The 17,097-nt window shown below is 42.5% G+C and overlaps 1 protein-coding gene across 7 annotated transcripts in view; it reads left to right on the top strand.

Moving 5' to 3' along the window:
- LOC307078113 (microtubule-associated serine/threonine-protein kinase 3-like) overlaps positions 1-17,097 on the top strand; it is a 119,042-nt gene that overhangs the window by 88,324 nt on the left and 13,621 nt on the right. For all 7 annotated transcript variants that reach the window (XM_079739729.1, XM_079739728.1, XM_079739730.1 and 4 more), the window contains 10 exons: positions 1,310-1,475; positions 2,122-2,223; positions 3,282-3,404; positions 3,813-3,925; positions 9,627-9,805; positions 10,040-10,161; positions 10,748-10,948; positions 11,307-11,533; positions 11,887-12,009; positions 12,742-12,878. In XM_079739729.1, coding sequence (XP_079595855.1) covers positions 1,310-1,475; positions 2,122-2,223; positions 3,282-3,404; positions 3,813-3,925; positions 9,627-9,805; positions 10,040-10,161; positions 10,748-10,948; positions 11,307-11,533; positions 11,887-12,009; positions 12,742-12,878 — 1,493 coding nt within the window. The remainder of the gene's footprint in view (positions 1-1,309; positions 1,476-2,121; positions 2,224-3,281; positions 3,405-3,812; positions 3,926-9,626; positions 9,806-10,039; positions 10,162-10,747; positions 10,949-11,306; positions 11,534-11,886; positions 12,010-12,741; positions 12,879-17,097) is intronic.

The following is a 17,097-nucleotide window of genomic DNA, read 5'->3' as shown; positions in this document are numbered from 1 at the left end:
AAGAAACCCAATGAGGACAATTCAACAAGTCTATTTTCACTGTAGCCACAGCTGCCATACATGCATCATCTCTAGCAGAAACATCAATATTAACCTAATTAAATGACAAAAATATTAAAACGTTTAACTAAAATGCATTACTCACCAAAACTACTGATTATTTGTACGCAAAGTCCATCCTCCTTTCTTTCCTCAAGAAGAGTTTGATTACTCTGTTGTACAGTTGATCTGTGCGTTTCAGTTCCAACAATAAGTCCCTTTCTATCGCCATGGAGGCTAATGCTGAAAGTCGGGTCTGTCCAGTCGTGTTTCTGGAGTGAGTTTTAATTTGCTTCAGGGAATCGCTTTATTTATATATTTATTATTCACTTTATTTTAGTTTGTGCCGGTAGCTATAGATGCTTTGCTGGCTCTGACTAATACCTCTCTGACCATCCAATCAAAGGACGTGAAAATGCCGACGTCACTGGACGCCTGCTAGATGGCCTCGGTGTTGCCAACTCAAAATCGGATTGGTTAAAGCAACAGCGTCATTGCCACTTACTTTAAGCTACATACGCCAGCACTATCGATTCTGAAGGCGTGATGATGGCTGAAATATGATTGGATAAAAGCTTTAATATAAACATACACTAGTGGAAGCAGCGCAACCAAGAGAAAAGCTATGAAATGAAGAGAATAGACTATTGGAAATAATTGAATACATATTCATGGAAAAAGAAAATTAAAACATAAGTCAGTGATTGTGATAGTGTTTAGGCCAGCAGAAAAGGCCTTGCTGGCCCTGACAGCCAACCACTGGTATAATGCTACGGTGTGGGTGGATGTGTAGAGCTCCTTATGAGCAGCGGTTTATTTTTTGGAAGGAGCTGGACGTCAAGCTCCACCCATTTGGATCTGCAGTGAGGAACACTTGAAAATAAATACAATTTTCACCTGCGAAACAAAATTCCTAACAAATATTTTTCATGTCAGCCTAATTATGTTAACAAACTTCAGATTATTTTCTGTCACAGAATCCCCCATGTCCACATTGTGATGCATCTTAGAATGGAGAAACCTCTTTCTATGTCATTTTTCAATGTCCACCATGATGGGCCTTGTTGCTATGTCCACCATGTTAGACCCTGTAGCTATGTCTCCGTGTTAGGTTCTGTTGCTATGTCCACCATGTTGGGTTCTGTTGCTATGTCCTCAGCATTAGGTTCTGTTGCTTTTTCTTCCATGTGAGATTATTTTGCTATGTCCTCTTACCATCTTCTCCCATGCGTTGCCATGTCCTCCATCTTACTTCATATCTCTGGTGTAGGTGTGCGGTACGCCGGAGTACATCGCCCCAGAGGTGATACTGCGGCAAGGCTACGGGAAGCCGGTAGACTGGTGGTCCATGGGGGTCATCCTCTACGAGTTCCTCGTTGGGTGCGTTCCTTTCTTCGGAGACACCCCGGAAGAGCTCTTTGGACAAGTGGTCAGCGGTGAGTAGCTGTGGTGGAACTGGGCCCTCTAAAAGTGCATTCACGTCTTCTGTTTGTTATTTGCACAAAGAAATGAGGAAGTCTTAAGTTTGAGCCAATCGTGAAGCATTACGACGTTTGTTCGATCGCGCCTATTCCCCCCCCATTTGATTACAGTGTTGAGGTTTAGTTTTGCTTTAAATTCTGCATTCAAATATGTTGTTAATGACAAATGAATGTTTTTCTTTTCGAAACAGCTGTCGCCAAAATGACATGTCATTATTCACCTGTTGCCTATTATTTGTAGGGGAAATAGTAGCTTTGGAGTATGGACAAAACGTTTCATGTACCGCTTGTGTCTTACTATTCACAATCTATAATTTTCCCTGCACATCAAAGTTTTTCCAGTGTGCATAAGCACCAGGCATCGATGGCATGTGCAAAGAGTAAATGTTCTTTTATAGTTGGTTTTAAGGACGACTTCGGCTCCTGTGTGTGTGTGTGTGTGTGTGTGTGTGTGTGTGTGTGTGTGAGACCTAATTAAGAAAGAACTCATTTAAATGAAGTGATGCTCTGTGCTAATTTTAAACTTAATCTACATGAATAATACATTATTATTCATGACTAGAGTTGAACTTGTTTGACTCTTTTTCTTTGTAACCCTTAGATGACATCATCTGGCCGGGAGAGGAGGATGCCCTGCCTCCTGAGGCCCAGGACATGATCGTCCGCCTCTTGAAGCAGAGTCCTCTGGAGCGATTGGGCACAGGTAACGGATCTGACCTCTGAATGTCTCACCCGCCTGTCAATTATCACCCTTTACTTCAATCCCAGACCATATAAGGGAAAACAAATGGTGGTGTGTTCGAGATGCCTCGTACACCGACCGCACAAGTTGCTCTTGTGACGTTATTACCTGGCTTGTAGCACTTATAGTGTTCCCGTGTCTTTTCGGCCATCGCTACACGACAAGTCAGGGAAGAACAGTCTTTGTTATTGTTATCTACATTAGCCTCTTTGGCGAACCAGCTCGAAAAAAATAACACAACTTGACATTGTATTGCACGCACAGCGAGACCGTGCAATGCATATATCAGGCGGCCATACCACCCTGAACACGCCCGATCTTGTCAGATCTCGGAAGCTAAGCAGGGTCGGGCCTGGTTAGTACTTGGATGGGAGACCGCCCGGGAATACCAGGTGCTGTAAGTGGTGTCGGGTGGTGGCCAATAGGTGGCACTCTTCCCTCTGGCCCCTTCACTCATCCATCCAGATGCCCCAGTGCAGTGACGGGGACACTGTGCTGTGGAAGGCGCCGTCCTCACTCTCCATCTCAAGCTGGTGTGTGGTGAGAGTTCTGGCACAGATTGGCTGACGTACATCACCCAAGTGGGTGCTACACACTGGTGGTGGTGAGTTAGGTGCCCCCCTTCACTGTAAGCGTCTTTGGGTCATTGAAAAGTGATATATAAATATAATGAATTATTATTATTATTATAAATTAGTGACTGATTTAAAGCAGCAGTTGTAAGAAGTTTGTTTTAAAATCGACATTAAAACGACCAACGTGGCACAAATACAAAGAAAATACATCTCATTAGGGGCGTAGCCATTTTCGTTTGTCGAGTTGTATGGTCAACCTCACTGAACTCGGTGGACTAAGAATCCCGAGATATAATGACCAAAAGGAGGGCGTGCCTCGGTGAAATGCCGCAAGAAATCTGGGAGAATTACCACTTTGCAAATCGTGCGGGAGGTGTACGAGGCATCTCGAACACCTCATTAAACCTTGAATCCTAATGGTGCTGTGCATGCGTGTGGTGGTAGGTGGGGCCATGGAGGTGAAGCAGCACCCGTTCTTCAAGGACCTGGACTGGAATGGCCTGCTGAGGCAGAAAGCAGAGTTTGTTCCACAGCTGGAGGCAGAGGATGACACCAGCTACTTCGACAGTACGTAGCACATTGTCTCGTTAGTACTTGAATCAAGGTCATTTTTCTTGGTAAAGTTTAATACTAAATGTCAGTGAGGCTAATACGTTCTACAGCACTCTAAACTCAGCAAGTTAATGGTAAATATGTGGGCTGCCCGTAATAAGTCATTGAATTAAATTAAGTGAGGCAGTACATAACACTAATACTAAACTATTGTGTCATTTAGTGACCATAAATTACACAATAGTTTGGTTGATGGGTGGTTGGTTGGTTGGTAGTTGGTTAACACAAAACAATTAAATCGACTTTACTTGAGTCTCAGTTTGATGAAGTAATACATGGGGTTTCTCAGGGTAAACAAATTAACCCTGCGGATTTACACTTGTTTACATCTTGTTCAAAGCGGGTTTTCCTTGGTTTTTACAGCCCGCTCAGAGCGATACCACCACCTGGATTCTGACGAGGATGAGGAAACCAATGATGAAGAGTCTTCCCTGGAGATCCGCCAGTTCTCCTCCTGGTCCCATCGCTTCAGCAAGGTACAAACCAGTCTTGCTATACCATGTTTCCCTTAAACCAGGGGTCGGCAACCTGCGGCTCCGGAGCCGCATGCGGCTCTTTAGCCCCTCAGCCGTGGCTCCCTGCAGTTTTCTTAAAAAAAAAAATATATATATATATATATATATATATTATATATATATTTTTATATATATCGTCAACTAAACGAGAGGTCGCAATGGATGCGCAATAGCGCTACCGTGAGGGGGGGAGTGAATGACAAAGCTTCGTTGATTTGCAGGTGGCTAATCCCAGTAGGAGTTAAATCTTTAACTGGCATCTGGCATCAGGAAGTAGCCTAGATGCTGCCATTGGCAGGAGGCAGGACATGCCAGTGAGCCGCCAATCAGCAGCATCCACCGTTGACAGCCAATTGCACGAACGAATACTGAGCGAGAAGGGTTTACAGCATTAAAGTTTGTAGTCAAAAAGTTATTTAGCTGTGTTGAATATTAAAGTTTCAGTACGTTATATTTTGATAATAAAGGTCCTTACAGTTTTTTCATTACTTGACTATTGTATCGCTATGCTATGCTATGCTATCTATTCCTTGTTTACATTGCTGGCCATGACCGATCACGTAGAACGTCAACGGTTGACGCTGCTGACTGGCTACTGTAGTCTACTGTAGGCTACTGTAGGCTATCCCTGATGCCACATGACAGCTAAAGATTTAACCATGTAACTCCCTCTCTGACTAATATTGAGTAAACTTACCATGGATAAATCCAAGAAAAGAAAAGTGGCAGAGGAAAATCGAGATTTTAATTCAGCGTGGACAGATTCATTTGCTTTCAGTACTACTGATGCAGGCTTACCTATATGCTTGATATGTGGCGAGAAATTAGCCAATAACAAAAAATGTAATGTTGAAAGACATTTCCAGAACAAACACTCCGCATTTGCTGAAAAGTACCAAGCAGGAGATGAAAGGAAAAGAGCGATTTCGGAACTGCTGCGGAAATGTGAGCAGAGTAAAATTACTTTTAAGAAATGGATCAAGTCTCCAAATTCAACAACTGCTGCTAGTTTTGCGGCAGCTCAGGAGATCGTCAGGTGCGGAAAGCCATTCACAGATGGAGAATACTTGAAAGAGACATTCATTAAAATATCAGAACATCTATTCTCGGACTTTAAAAACAAAACTGAAATTGTTCAGAAAACTAAAGATATGCCTCTCTCTGCAAAAACCGTAAAGGACAGGACCATTAAGATGTCAGAAAACATCACCAGTCAACAAATTAACGACATAAATTCAGCTCCAGCATTCTCCATCGCCTGTGATGAGTCCAGTGATGTGAACGACATTGAACAACTAGCGCTGTTATGCAAATACGTGAACTCTGACGGGCCGCAGGAAGAAATTATTGAGTTGATACCGCTCAAAGGCCAAACATGGGGGGAGGACATTTGTGAGGCTGTGGTGAATTGTTTAAAAGCCAAAGGAATAAATACCACCAACATGGTGTCAGTGGCTACTGATGGGGCACCTAGTATGAGAGGAACACAGAAGGGGTTTATTACTTTACTTCAGAAGTCGCTGGGTCGAGAGCTGCTGACGTTTCACTGCATCCTGCACCAAGAAGCACTGTGCGCTCAAACATTTCCCCCCGAATGCAAAGAGGTGATGGACCTTGTCATTCAGATAGTCAACAAAATAATGGCAAAAGGGTTAAACCACCGACAGTTCTGTTCATTGTTAGATGAAGTCGACAGCGATCTCCTGCTGCATAACAAAGTCCGGTGGCTGTCCAGGGGAGAAGTGCTTAAACGGTTTGCGGCTTGTCTGGAACAAGTGAAAACTTTCCTGGAAAGTAAGGGCCTCACCTATCCAGAACTGGAACACCCAGATTGGCTGGAAAAGCTGCACTTCATGGTGGATATGACAGGTCACCTTAACATGCTGAACAGAAGTCTCCAGGGAAAAGGAAGCACTGCCCTTCAGCTGCTGGAGTATGTTTTGGCGTTCGAGCGCAAGATGACAGTGTTTGCCAGAGATGTGGAGAAAGGTACGTTCTCTCACTTCCCCTCCCTGAGAGAGTTCAAAACGTCACACAACATCAATTGTGAGTACTTGCAGCACACGATCATTGCAATGCAAACTGCATTTGGACAAAGATTCAGTGAGTTCAGAAAGGAAAAAAGCACATTATCCTTCCCCGTCACACCCCTGGACATCGACCCGTCCATGCTGAACATGTCAGCATTCACTTTCGTGAGTCAACCCGATCTTGAAATTGAACTGGCTGACATAGCTGACAAAGAGGTATGGGTGTCCAAGTTCAAAAGTCTGACAGCTGATCTCGAAGACGTCGCCCGTCGGAAGGCTATTCTCGCTCGAGAACAAAAATGGAGCGAAATAGAAAACCTTCCCAAACCCGACAAACTTGTGTTTGAGACATGGAATGCAATTCCCGAAACTTATCACAACATCAAGAAGTATGCCTTTGGAGTCCTGTCCATCTTTGGATCCAAATACTTATGCGAGCAAATATTTTCTAACATGAACTATGTCAAATCAAAATATCGCTCACGCCTCACAGATGTCAGCCTGCAATCCTGCGTTAAGATGAAGGTCACGTCCTACAGCCCCGACATAGAAAAGCTCAGCAGTGATGTTCAGAAACAGAAATCACATTAAACAGGTGAGGACACTACAATTTAATAGGCTATTATTTTGCACCAAAAAATATATATTTTAGAAACTGAGCTGGTGTGTTATTTTGATTTTTGTTCAGATTCGATGGTTTATTGCTGTGGCCGAGGAAAAATCAAGAGGATGACAACAAACCTATGTTTACCTGTTTAGGTGTTCTTTATGTTTAGACTTATTATAGCCTACTCGTTCTATATGTTTGATTTATTTCAAAGTTATTTCTCCTCTTCATAAGAGTTTGAGGTTTTCCTGTTAGAACAGCAATCAAATGTTCTTCAACAGCTTTCTCTTTGTTGTTTTATAATTTCATGAATGCAACGAACTATGTTCTTTATGTTTAGACTTATTATACTCGTTCTATATGTTTGATTTATTTCAAAGTTATTTCTCCTCTTCATAAGAGTTTGAGGTTTTCCTGTTAGAACAGCAATAAAATGTTCTTCAACAGCTTTCTCTTTGTTGTTTTATAATTTCATGAATGCAACGAACTATGTTTTTTTTTACAGAGTGTCACAGGGAGGGGGTGAATTAAAAAGTTTGCGGCTCCAAACATTTTTTTTTTGCGGGAGATGGGCCAAAATGGCTCTTTTGATACAAAAGGTTGCCGACCCCTGCCTTAAACTATAATTCCGCCCAAAATTGAACCCAGGGTCTTTTTCGGCATGAAAAGAAAAGAAGCCCTCCAGACACTTTTTTCGTTAAGCATTGAGTATAGAGCTTGCCCAGAGCAGCCCAAATGGCTTCCATATTATTGGCTAGGGGCAGTGTGAATGCTTCCAAATCTGCATTTTTTAACCACTAATATTGCTGAAAATAGCAACAAACCTCTTCAGTAGCATGACTAGGGTCCCTACACATAAAACGAAGCATCAACAACTTAGCTGGCGTACCAGGAGTTTATTAAAAAAGACTATTTTACAAGTCTAACAATAACTAACCCTTTATACTTTGCTGTTTGTGACAATATCTAGCGAGTGTTGGCGCCACTATTAATTTATTTACGGTAGGCATTTACCTGGGAGCGCGCAGTGAGTTGTTTCCAGCTGTTGTGGCGATAATGGGTTGTTATGCTGTCGAGTGCTTGGAATAAACAAGTTGTGTAAGAACAATTATTGGAGTTTAACATGCATTTCCATGGAAGTATAAATTCCACAACTTTCCTTGAACTGAACTCCGGTGCATTCGGTAATCGACTTCTATGGACTTCCTGTAAACATTAGGGGTGTAATGATACACGTATATGCACCGAACCGTCACGGTACAGGCACTTTGGTGTGGTTACAGAGGTGGGCCGCGGTGCATAAATGTGGCGTACATAGCGTTAATATGGCGAATGTAAGGGCTTGTTTCGCGATGCGGAATTTAAACTTGAAGTCGGAGTTCCCCCCGGACCGTTTATCCAAAGTGTACTTCTCCAACTCCGTAATCCGACTCCGTAACTACGGAGACCCCTCAGCAGCTCTCCGTCGGGATTTGGGATACGCAATGCAATTCGCCGCCCGATCGATCTTATATGTTGACTACAAACCATGTAAGCAGTGTTGTAAATGAACTTCCAAAGCTTTTCAAATCTTATTTTGTGTTTTATTGGTCCTTAAGGTGCAAAGTAAACAATGAACAAAGTAATTAAGGTGCAAAGTCAAACCACAGAAGTGATTCCGGAAATGATTTTGTTAGAGGATCAATCACAGCCCTTGCCGTCTCCGTTGCGTCATGGCGCCGACGGATAGTTAAAAAAATATTGGATGTGCACGTAAGCTACAGAGAGGGTCTCCGACAGGCTCTCCGGCTACGGAGAGGGCTCTCCGTGTCTACGTACAGCACTTTAACATGCACACGCATTTGAAAAGGCAACATCCAGGTGTTACTATCACCGTTACTGTGAAAAGACCCAGCTCACGACACTATTTCAACAACCTCAGTCTGGGAATTCAGAAATGCAAATGCCATAACCAAGTTTATTGGTGTTTTCATTGCTGCTGATCTACAGCCATTCTCCGTTGTTGACTAACAAGCAGTTTTATTAATTTTTCCCCGTAACTATGAACCGTACCGTGCTGTGACTTCAAAACCGAGGTACGTACTGAACTGTGACTTTTAAGGCACAGACTTGTAAAACAGTATTTTTTAGTAAACTCCCGGTACGCTAACTAAGTTGTTGATGCTTTGTTTTATGTGTAGGGACCCTAGTCATGCTACTGCATTGGTTGGATGCTATGTTAATTAATATTAGTGGTTAAAAAATGCCGTTTTGATGTAGAAGTGGAAAGAACCAGAGACGTTGGAGAACCCGACGGAGTCGTTTGAGTTTCATAATATCGTCTGGAAGCACATAAAGCTTTTGGCCATGATAATATATATTATGTGATATAGATATCTATGTATAATATGATATTATTGAGATATAGAGCTCTAGGACTCTCGCCGGAGCCCCCGGAGTGTTCTAGAATATTTACAGAATACGGCCAAAGGCTGTGTGCGCCTCGCCATTGCGATACAGCCAATGTACACAAAGCGCATGGTACCGTGGTCGCAAGCTGCTCAGAGCCACACCCCCACCCTCCTCCTTGACCCGCCCCTCTCCTCCTCATTTGCATTAAAGGTAAATACACCGAAACGGCGCGTTTGAGGAAAGCTCAATGTGCGACTGGCTCGTAGTGGCTGTAATTCACCACCACGGCTGAATTTCGGGAACGTCTTCAAATGCTGTGTTAGGGGCCCATTAATATCTATATTAAGGCATCCATAAAGTAGCATGCCATGGTACCTTTAAAATGGGTTACTACAAAGGCAGTTGGACATGGTAAGAAAACTTTGGAAATAAGAAAAAACAAATAATCTGAATATTGCATAAAGCTGCAGAATACTCTTGAAAACAGAATTAGGCAGATGGACCCAACTTGGAACTCAGCTATGAAATATGACAAACCAAATGCATATAGAATATATCAGAACCAAATAACTGTTAGTTAACATTTTCCACAATATACCTTGCACAGTTAGACTTCACTCCCCCTCCCCTCCAGGTGTACAGCAGCACAGAGCACCTGCCCACACCCTCCAACCTGAGCTTCTCTTCGGACCGCAGCCACAGCGAGGACAAGGAGGACCGCTGGGACTGCAGCCGCCTCACCCCCTCCCCCGGCCTTGGGGATCAATACAGGCAGAGTAGTGTGGAGCTCAGACACCCAGGACACAACACATGGTAGGGGCCAGATTCAGCGTCCTGAGGGCTCCTCCAATCCGGCTTGTAATTTCTAAATATGTCCTGACTTGAGGACTTTTCATTTGGTTTATTTTCTTCATTGAGGAAGGTTTTTAATTTACAAATAAAAGTTTTTATTTGTAAATTCATCCAAACTAGGATTCTTTCATTTGCTAGTACTTTTAATGTGTAACCTCTTCGTAACCGTGTGCATGTATGGTTTGTGTGTTAAAGCCTGAGAGCGCGAGCTTCCTCCAGCTCCTCCCAGTCGGAGCATAGCGCCAGCCCCCTGGTGATGAGCAGCACCCACAGCCTGGAGACCATGCCTCGCTTCGCCTTCTCCACTGATGATGAAGGTGCGCAACCAAACACTCGTCCTCTGGTTGACTGGTTCAACCAATGTCCAATATCAACTCTCTTTTACACTAGTGTATCCAACATTGAAATTGTAAAAGTGAGAGTTGATATTCGACACTGGTTGGTTCGTATATACTACACGTGAAAAATAAACCAGATAAAAAAGAATTGCCAGGATTTATTTGTTTTTATTAGCGGTTTATTTGTTTTTGTTAGCGTGATGAGATGACGATGTAAACAATCATGGGATATCGCCCAATATCCCGAGATAGCGAACCAATGAAATTGCGCCATTTTAGGATGTTCACGTGAAGCATATACTAATGTAAGGTATTCATGAACCTCACCTTATTCTAATCTGTATGACTATACAGTCATGCGAGCGCACAGACAAAAAGACAAAGAACTGCCTACCAGGATATGTCAATCTGATGCAGAGTACTAGAGATTTTAATTAATTCTATTAATTCTATACGATAGCATTTTTCAAACTTTATTTGATTCATTGTTACTTCAGTGGCTGCACTTACCCCTCAACGCCCCCCCAACCCCCACACTAAACTTTGGCCCGGTGCTGGTCCACAGCCGAGGTGGTGGTGTCGAGCCTGCGGAGAATCCGTATCCGCAGCAACAGCACTGGGGCAAAACACTCATCTCCCAAGGAGCCCGCGGGGCCCCGGCGCTTCGGGAACCAGCTGGAGACCCCGGACCGCCAGCGGCTGCCCTGCGGGGGCAAGGTCCCAAAGTCAGCCTCCGTGTCCGCCCTTTCCCTCATCCTCACCTCGGGTAAAGATGTACTGTCAGATCAGGCTTATGAATCGACTAGCCTCCGTAGGTACACTGCGTGTATAGGTGGGCTACACAGGTGACGTAGACAGTTGACGTAGATTTACGTCACCTGTGTAGCCCACCTAGGCCACAACAGTAGCTTATGTACACCTCTCTCAAAATGCAATTCGTCCAGATGGCCCACTTTTCTTTTCCCCTAAATTTTCATCAGCTTCACATTATAAAGTGCAACATATAAATCATTACTCGTGACTTTAGTACTTCTTATCCACTAAATCTAAGTGTGTGTGTGTGTGAAAGCATGTGGTATGTTTCTCACACGCATTGTCGCTTCCTCCTGTTTCCCCTCCCCCAGGTGATTCCCTGGGCGGCCTGCAGGCCAGTCCCATCTCCTCCCGCTCGCTGTCCTCAAACCCCTCGTCCAGAGAGACCTCCCCCAGCAGGGACCTCTCCCTGGGACTCAGCAACCTGCGGCCCCCCATCGTCATCCACACCTCCGGGAAGAAGTACGGCTTCACCCTGCAGGCCATCCGCGTATACATGGGGGACAGCGACGTCTACACCGTGCACCACATGGTCTCGGTGAGTCTCGGACCAGGATCTAGAAACAGATCTAAATAGTTGATCAGTTCATTTTAGTTAATAAAGTAAAATCTAGATCTAGACTGATTGTTTTGAATTGGGTACAATTCACATTAGATTAGTCTACATTAGGTACAATCCAGATCCATATCAGATTAGTTTACGGGACAAACATTCTAGACATTCTGAACATTATTTTTTGCTTTAAAATGTTGAGAAAATATGTTTCTGCTTAGTCCATTGTGTTCTATTTTCTCTTAAATTATCACATGCATTTGCGTCAGCGTTTAAAGAATTAAAGAATGGAACAGGCCTTTTGACCTAATGGCTGTGTGTTTCTTCCTCCACTTCAGAGTGTGGAGGAGGGAAGCCCCGCTCATGAGGCAGGCCTCCGAGCTGGTGACCTCATCACCCACGTCAACGGAGAGTCAGTCCAGGGCCTGGTCCACACTGAGATGATAGAGCTGCTGCTGAAGGTACCACAGACTGGGTTCATACTGGACTAAGTTTCACTGTTTCCTTTCCCTGGTAGAATTGAATCAATTGAGAGATACTGTACTCAAAATAAGCCGTTTTCACACATGTCCTCAGCCTCTTCGCCGCATTTGTATATCAGAACATTCGACCCTGAGGGTGATTCACACTTATTTACACTTAATGTTTTATATGCAGACATCGATGTCGCTGCGATCAGTAGAATCAATGGGTGGGGTTTAGTGGGGTGGGCTTGCAAGGGGCGGGATATGACTTAGGGTCGAACAAGAGGCAGGCTGATTATAGGGCGCCCCTCAATGACATGCAAATGCAGACCAAGGGATCATCGACACGCCCACTAACGTGAAGTGCGAAAAACCGAAAGAAAATCAGCATATTTTCAGGATACCAATGGCAGGATATGTTGTTCACATATAGCGCCCATCAGGAGAATAGCAGGGCTTACATGTATGTGTGAAAGCAGCTTTAGTGACTGTGGACGCAGATCATTAAGGAGTAGGTAGTAGGGGAAGGGCATCTTGCCCATCGATTCCTAAAGGTAGACTGTCTACATAAAGGGTTGAACCCAGAACCTTTCAGCTGGAAGTCAAACTCTCTATCGCCCTACAATACATTATATACATAACCTTGACAGTAAGAAAACCACCATTACCCCCTGCCTGTTGTCCCGGCTTTTCCTCACCCCCCTCCTCTTGTGTTTTTGAAACACTCAGAGTGGCAACAAGATGGCGCTGCAGACCACAGCGCTGGAGAACACGTCCATCAAGGTGGGCCCGGCACGAAAGACCAAGCATAGGGGCAAGATGGCCCGGCGCAGCAAGCGCAGCAAGAGGAGGGACAACCACGACAAGTAGGAAACAAGGCTGATTCTGCTCTATCTTTCTCTCCCTCTCTGCAAGAATGAACTTCTTTGGAAGCCCCCTAAAGGCGCAGACACACCAACCAGATCAGTCATCAGACAGTCTGGCCAGTTCGGTGACACAAGTCGGTTTGTTGTGTTCTCTGCGATCGGCCATCGTCAAAGCCGTCGGTGTTCTGGACACCCCGTCTGTGTTCTCTTCCGCCGTACCACATGTCAAATCGACCATGGCTAAATAGTTAAGTCAGACCAATCTGATTGGTGGAGCATCTATGACGTGATAATCGACTTTGCAGTGATAATGATACATGAGGCTATGATTTATATGAATTTTATTGATCCTTCTGAATAATCACAATTGAAACAAGTTGAGTTCGGGAAAGCTCCGTAAGCCTGTCGCTGTTGTCTCAATTACTTCACCCACTTAGTGCGATTTCTCCTTATTTTTCGCCAGCAACATCTTTCTTCAACAAGAAGAAGCCCGAGAGCTGACAACGCCAGTATCTTCTTATTACTAGCCATCGTATTTGTTCGATTTTTCCGTTCAGCGAGTAATAACAACAATCCTTCTTGACTTCTCAACACTTTCTGCTGATACCAATGACTTACGACAGCCTGCTCTTTGTTTTGTTCTAGAGAGCTGTTCCACCATTTCCGGTTTACGTTTTTTGGGGCCACAATACAGATTAGCGCAGCCTGCTGTTGGGACACTAGACTCTCTGTTTCCATCTAGTGGTGGTTAGAAGTCATGGCTTGGACTCCAAAGATAATGCTTGTTTGAGTGTTCCCTGTGGGAAGATTATTCTTGTACTTTATATCTTACCTTTATTGTTTTTGTCAACAAAGATCTGATCGCATAAAACCACCATAAAAAGAAAATCCAGTGTCTGAGCCAAATTTGGCAATTAAACATGGTGTTTACAATCAATGACTAAAAGGTTTCTGAGGAAAAAGATAAATTGCCTTCAATCAGAACACATATTCTTCAGCGCTATCTAGTGACCATATGTTTATTCGCGAGTGTTTGGCTTAGTAACATTCGATTATATTTGCCCTGAACTTTAAGTAGACGTGTCAAGTGTCAAAATTTTAAGATATCTAACAGTTTGTTTCTCATAGCACGACGGGGCTACCAACTGATAATTATTTCAGGTAGAAATGTAATCTTCCATTGATGCTGTGTTCCAGCTTCATTCACTCAAGTAGTATCCACATTGAATATTTCAGTTGTACAATCTTTCTTTTGACACCAAGATGACATATTATAGCCCTTGCAGTTGTGGAGATATTCTCTGTTTACTTTGGCTACGATCTTTTCTGGAAAAAACTGGTTTCCTCGTGGCATCGAAATTTTTAATCGAATATCGATATTTGTCCAGGATCGTGTCAACACAATTATTATCGTGATTGTGATTATTCAGTTAGGCCTACAAAAAACGTGAACGTTTAAAAAATACATATCTTTGCTACAACCTTGGACACTTAGTTATGTTCCAGATAGCAAAACGTGATTGAATCAACATTGAGATATTGTCAGGCTGAAGATTGTGATCAACATTGATGTCAGACATTGAAATATACATTGAAAGTGCTCTCTATGATCAACATTGAAATAACGTTGAATTTCCAATCAATTCTGACAATGAATCAACCTTGATTAAATTATGATATGATCAACATTGAAAGAATGTAGAATTGAATCAACATTGATTCAACTATATATATGCATTGCATCATACATTGAAACAAGGTTATTATTAAAGGGCCATTTCAACACTTTTCAACCTTGCTTTGTATGTTTTTAATATGCGTCATTAAAAACCCCATTAGAGTGGCTATTTCCATTCTTTTTAAGAAACCAAGGTTGAGAACAGCTGCTTTACTGAATACTCTATGAACAAAAAAAAAAACAACAAAACAGACCATTATTAAAAAAGTTATTTAATGAATATTCAAAATCAATTCTCGTCTTTTTAAGTGGGAGAACTTGCACAATTGGTGGCTGACTAAATACTTTTTTGCCCCACTGTATAAGGAGAGGCAACCTTGCATTGCATTGCATTTTGAGGGACTTGCTGTGTCTCAGCAGTAGGGCTGCAACTATCGATTGTTCTAATAATCGATTAATCAGTCTGTTATTTTTTCGATGAAACATTTGTAATTGCCGCATCTTTATTCAAAAACTGAACATTACTTCAAATTCACAGTGCAGACTGAAGTGTAAAAACACCAGGTTATTGCTCCAACGTCCCGGAACTAACATATCTGGGATAAATAACACAAAAAAAACATACAATGTATGATATACATTTATATATATACAGTCTGTAAGGGATGTCCATGGTTAACCGGTTTAACCGGTAAATAGGCCTATTAACGGTTAAAAATAAATTAAATCATCTTAATTTCTCTCAGATGACAGGAGATCGTTAATTTTAATTGATGTCGATACCATTTTCGAGACTCCTTGAAATATAACTTGTATTTTTGCTTTTATTGCTGATAAGATGATCGTAGTTCGAGATAGGACTTTAAACAGGTCATAATTCCATCTTTGCTGTCTATTTTATATTGCTGGGAAAACTTGGTTTTCGCCAAAATCTCAAATTTCTTTTTTTTGTGTTGCATTTGAACACATCAATCGTATTACTGAGCCGACCTGACACATCACTTTTGACACTGTTTTCGACTTCTTTTAATCTAACTAGCTCTATATCCTGCCAATTTTAACATGGATTTAAAATCTGGATTACTATTTTAAACTTTCTACGGGACTTTCTACACCGTCCGGTTGTGTGATTACTACCGCTGCTTTGAATGACTGTTGATGCACGCGGTGCCGACTCCGAGCCCGTCTGCGCACCGTCTGCAGCAGCAGCAGACAGAGTTTTCGGTTGGACTAGACGTATACTGAGTTGAAGGAATTTTTTTAACCCAAAGACAGTGAAGGTACAACACTTTTAAATAGGCCTACAGTCCATTGTTAAGATATGACAAAAATACAAGCTGTGACCATGAACCAACCTGTCGGCGGCTGGCTGTAAACAGTGCCGCGCCTACGAGTGACGTAATAATCGCGCGACTCAACGAATCGATGACCAAATTCGTTGCCAACGCTTTCAGTAATCGATTTTTATCGATTTTATCGATTCGTCGGCTACGGCAGCGGCGGACAGATACCTAGGTTAAATTCCACTGCTGCTGAGAAAGTAGCCCCTCAAAATGCGATGATTCATGCGATGCGAGGTTAGTTTATTTCTAACATTATTCTATCAACACAGACATTTACATCTATAGTCTGGCGTTATAATTGATTTACCTCGGGTGTACTGTGGAGTGGGTACGTTTTATTAGCAGCCTAGTATTTCCCGTTGCCGCGGCTAGCCTAGCATGACTCTGCAACTAGAAGGACTGAATGAAATGTGTTGAAAACTGTCTCAATGACAAAGAAAACCTAGGCTAACTTGGGAATCAGGCCCTATGTCCAAAATTCCAAACTACCCCTTTAAATATTATTAGCGCGCATGCTAGCGAATGATAATGCAATCAAGCTACAACCTCCGGACTTCGGTTTACATGGCACAGCAATAATACACCAAGTTAACATTTAGTCATACGATGACAGTCAGGTGAATATAATAATATATATATATATAATATATAATATCTGAATGGGATAAAAAATGATATTCCATAAGGACTTATTAGTTTGTCTCCCACACAGAAGGACGAACTGCCGTTCTCTGCCAACTTGCCGCCCACAAAGGCCTAAATTCCCACCACAAAAGTCCCGTGAGTCCCCCTGTTCCCCCGCACCCCCCCTCCTCGCACCCCATCAGCATTGAAACTATGTCCATTCATTGTAGGGCAGGGGTTTTCGAAGTATGAGAGATTGAGCCCCCCTCAGAACAAATTTCAGCTGAGCCCCCCCCCCAAAGAATTTTTCTTCTAAATCCCTGTGTTTCTAAAGATCTTTTAATTATTTTACACATTTTAAACATCTCTGATCATATCTTAAACATCTCTGATCATATTTTACACATTTTAAACATCTCTGATCATATTTTTTTGAAACCTTTTTGAAACATTTTAAACATATTTTTGAAACATTCTAAACATCTTTGTGCGTCTTTAAACACATTTCTTAACACATTTTAACATCTTTATCTAAGCATGTTTTTGCTTAACGTTTTTTAAAATACATTTGGAC

Source organism: Pollachius pollachius (assembly GCF_949987615.1).
Source record: "Pollachius pollachius genome assembly, chromosome: 7".
In the NCBI taxonomy this organism is placed as follows: domain Eukaryota; kingdom Metazoa; phylum Chordata; class Actinopteri; order Gadiformes; family Gadidae; genus Pollachius; species Pollachius pollachius.
Note: the sequence above shows the minus strand (reverse complement) of the source record. Positions and strands in the feature narration are given on the sequence as shown.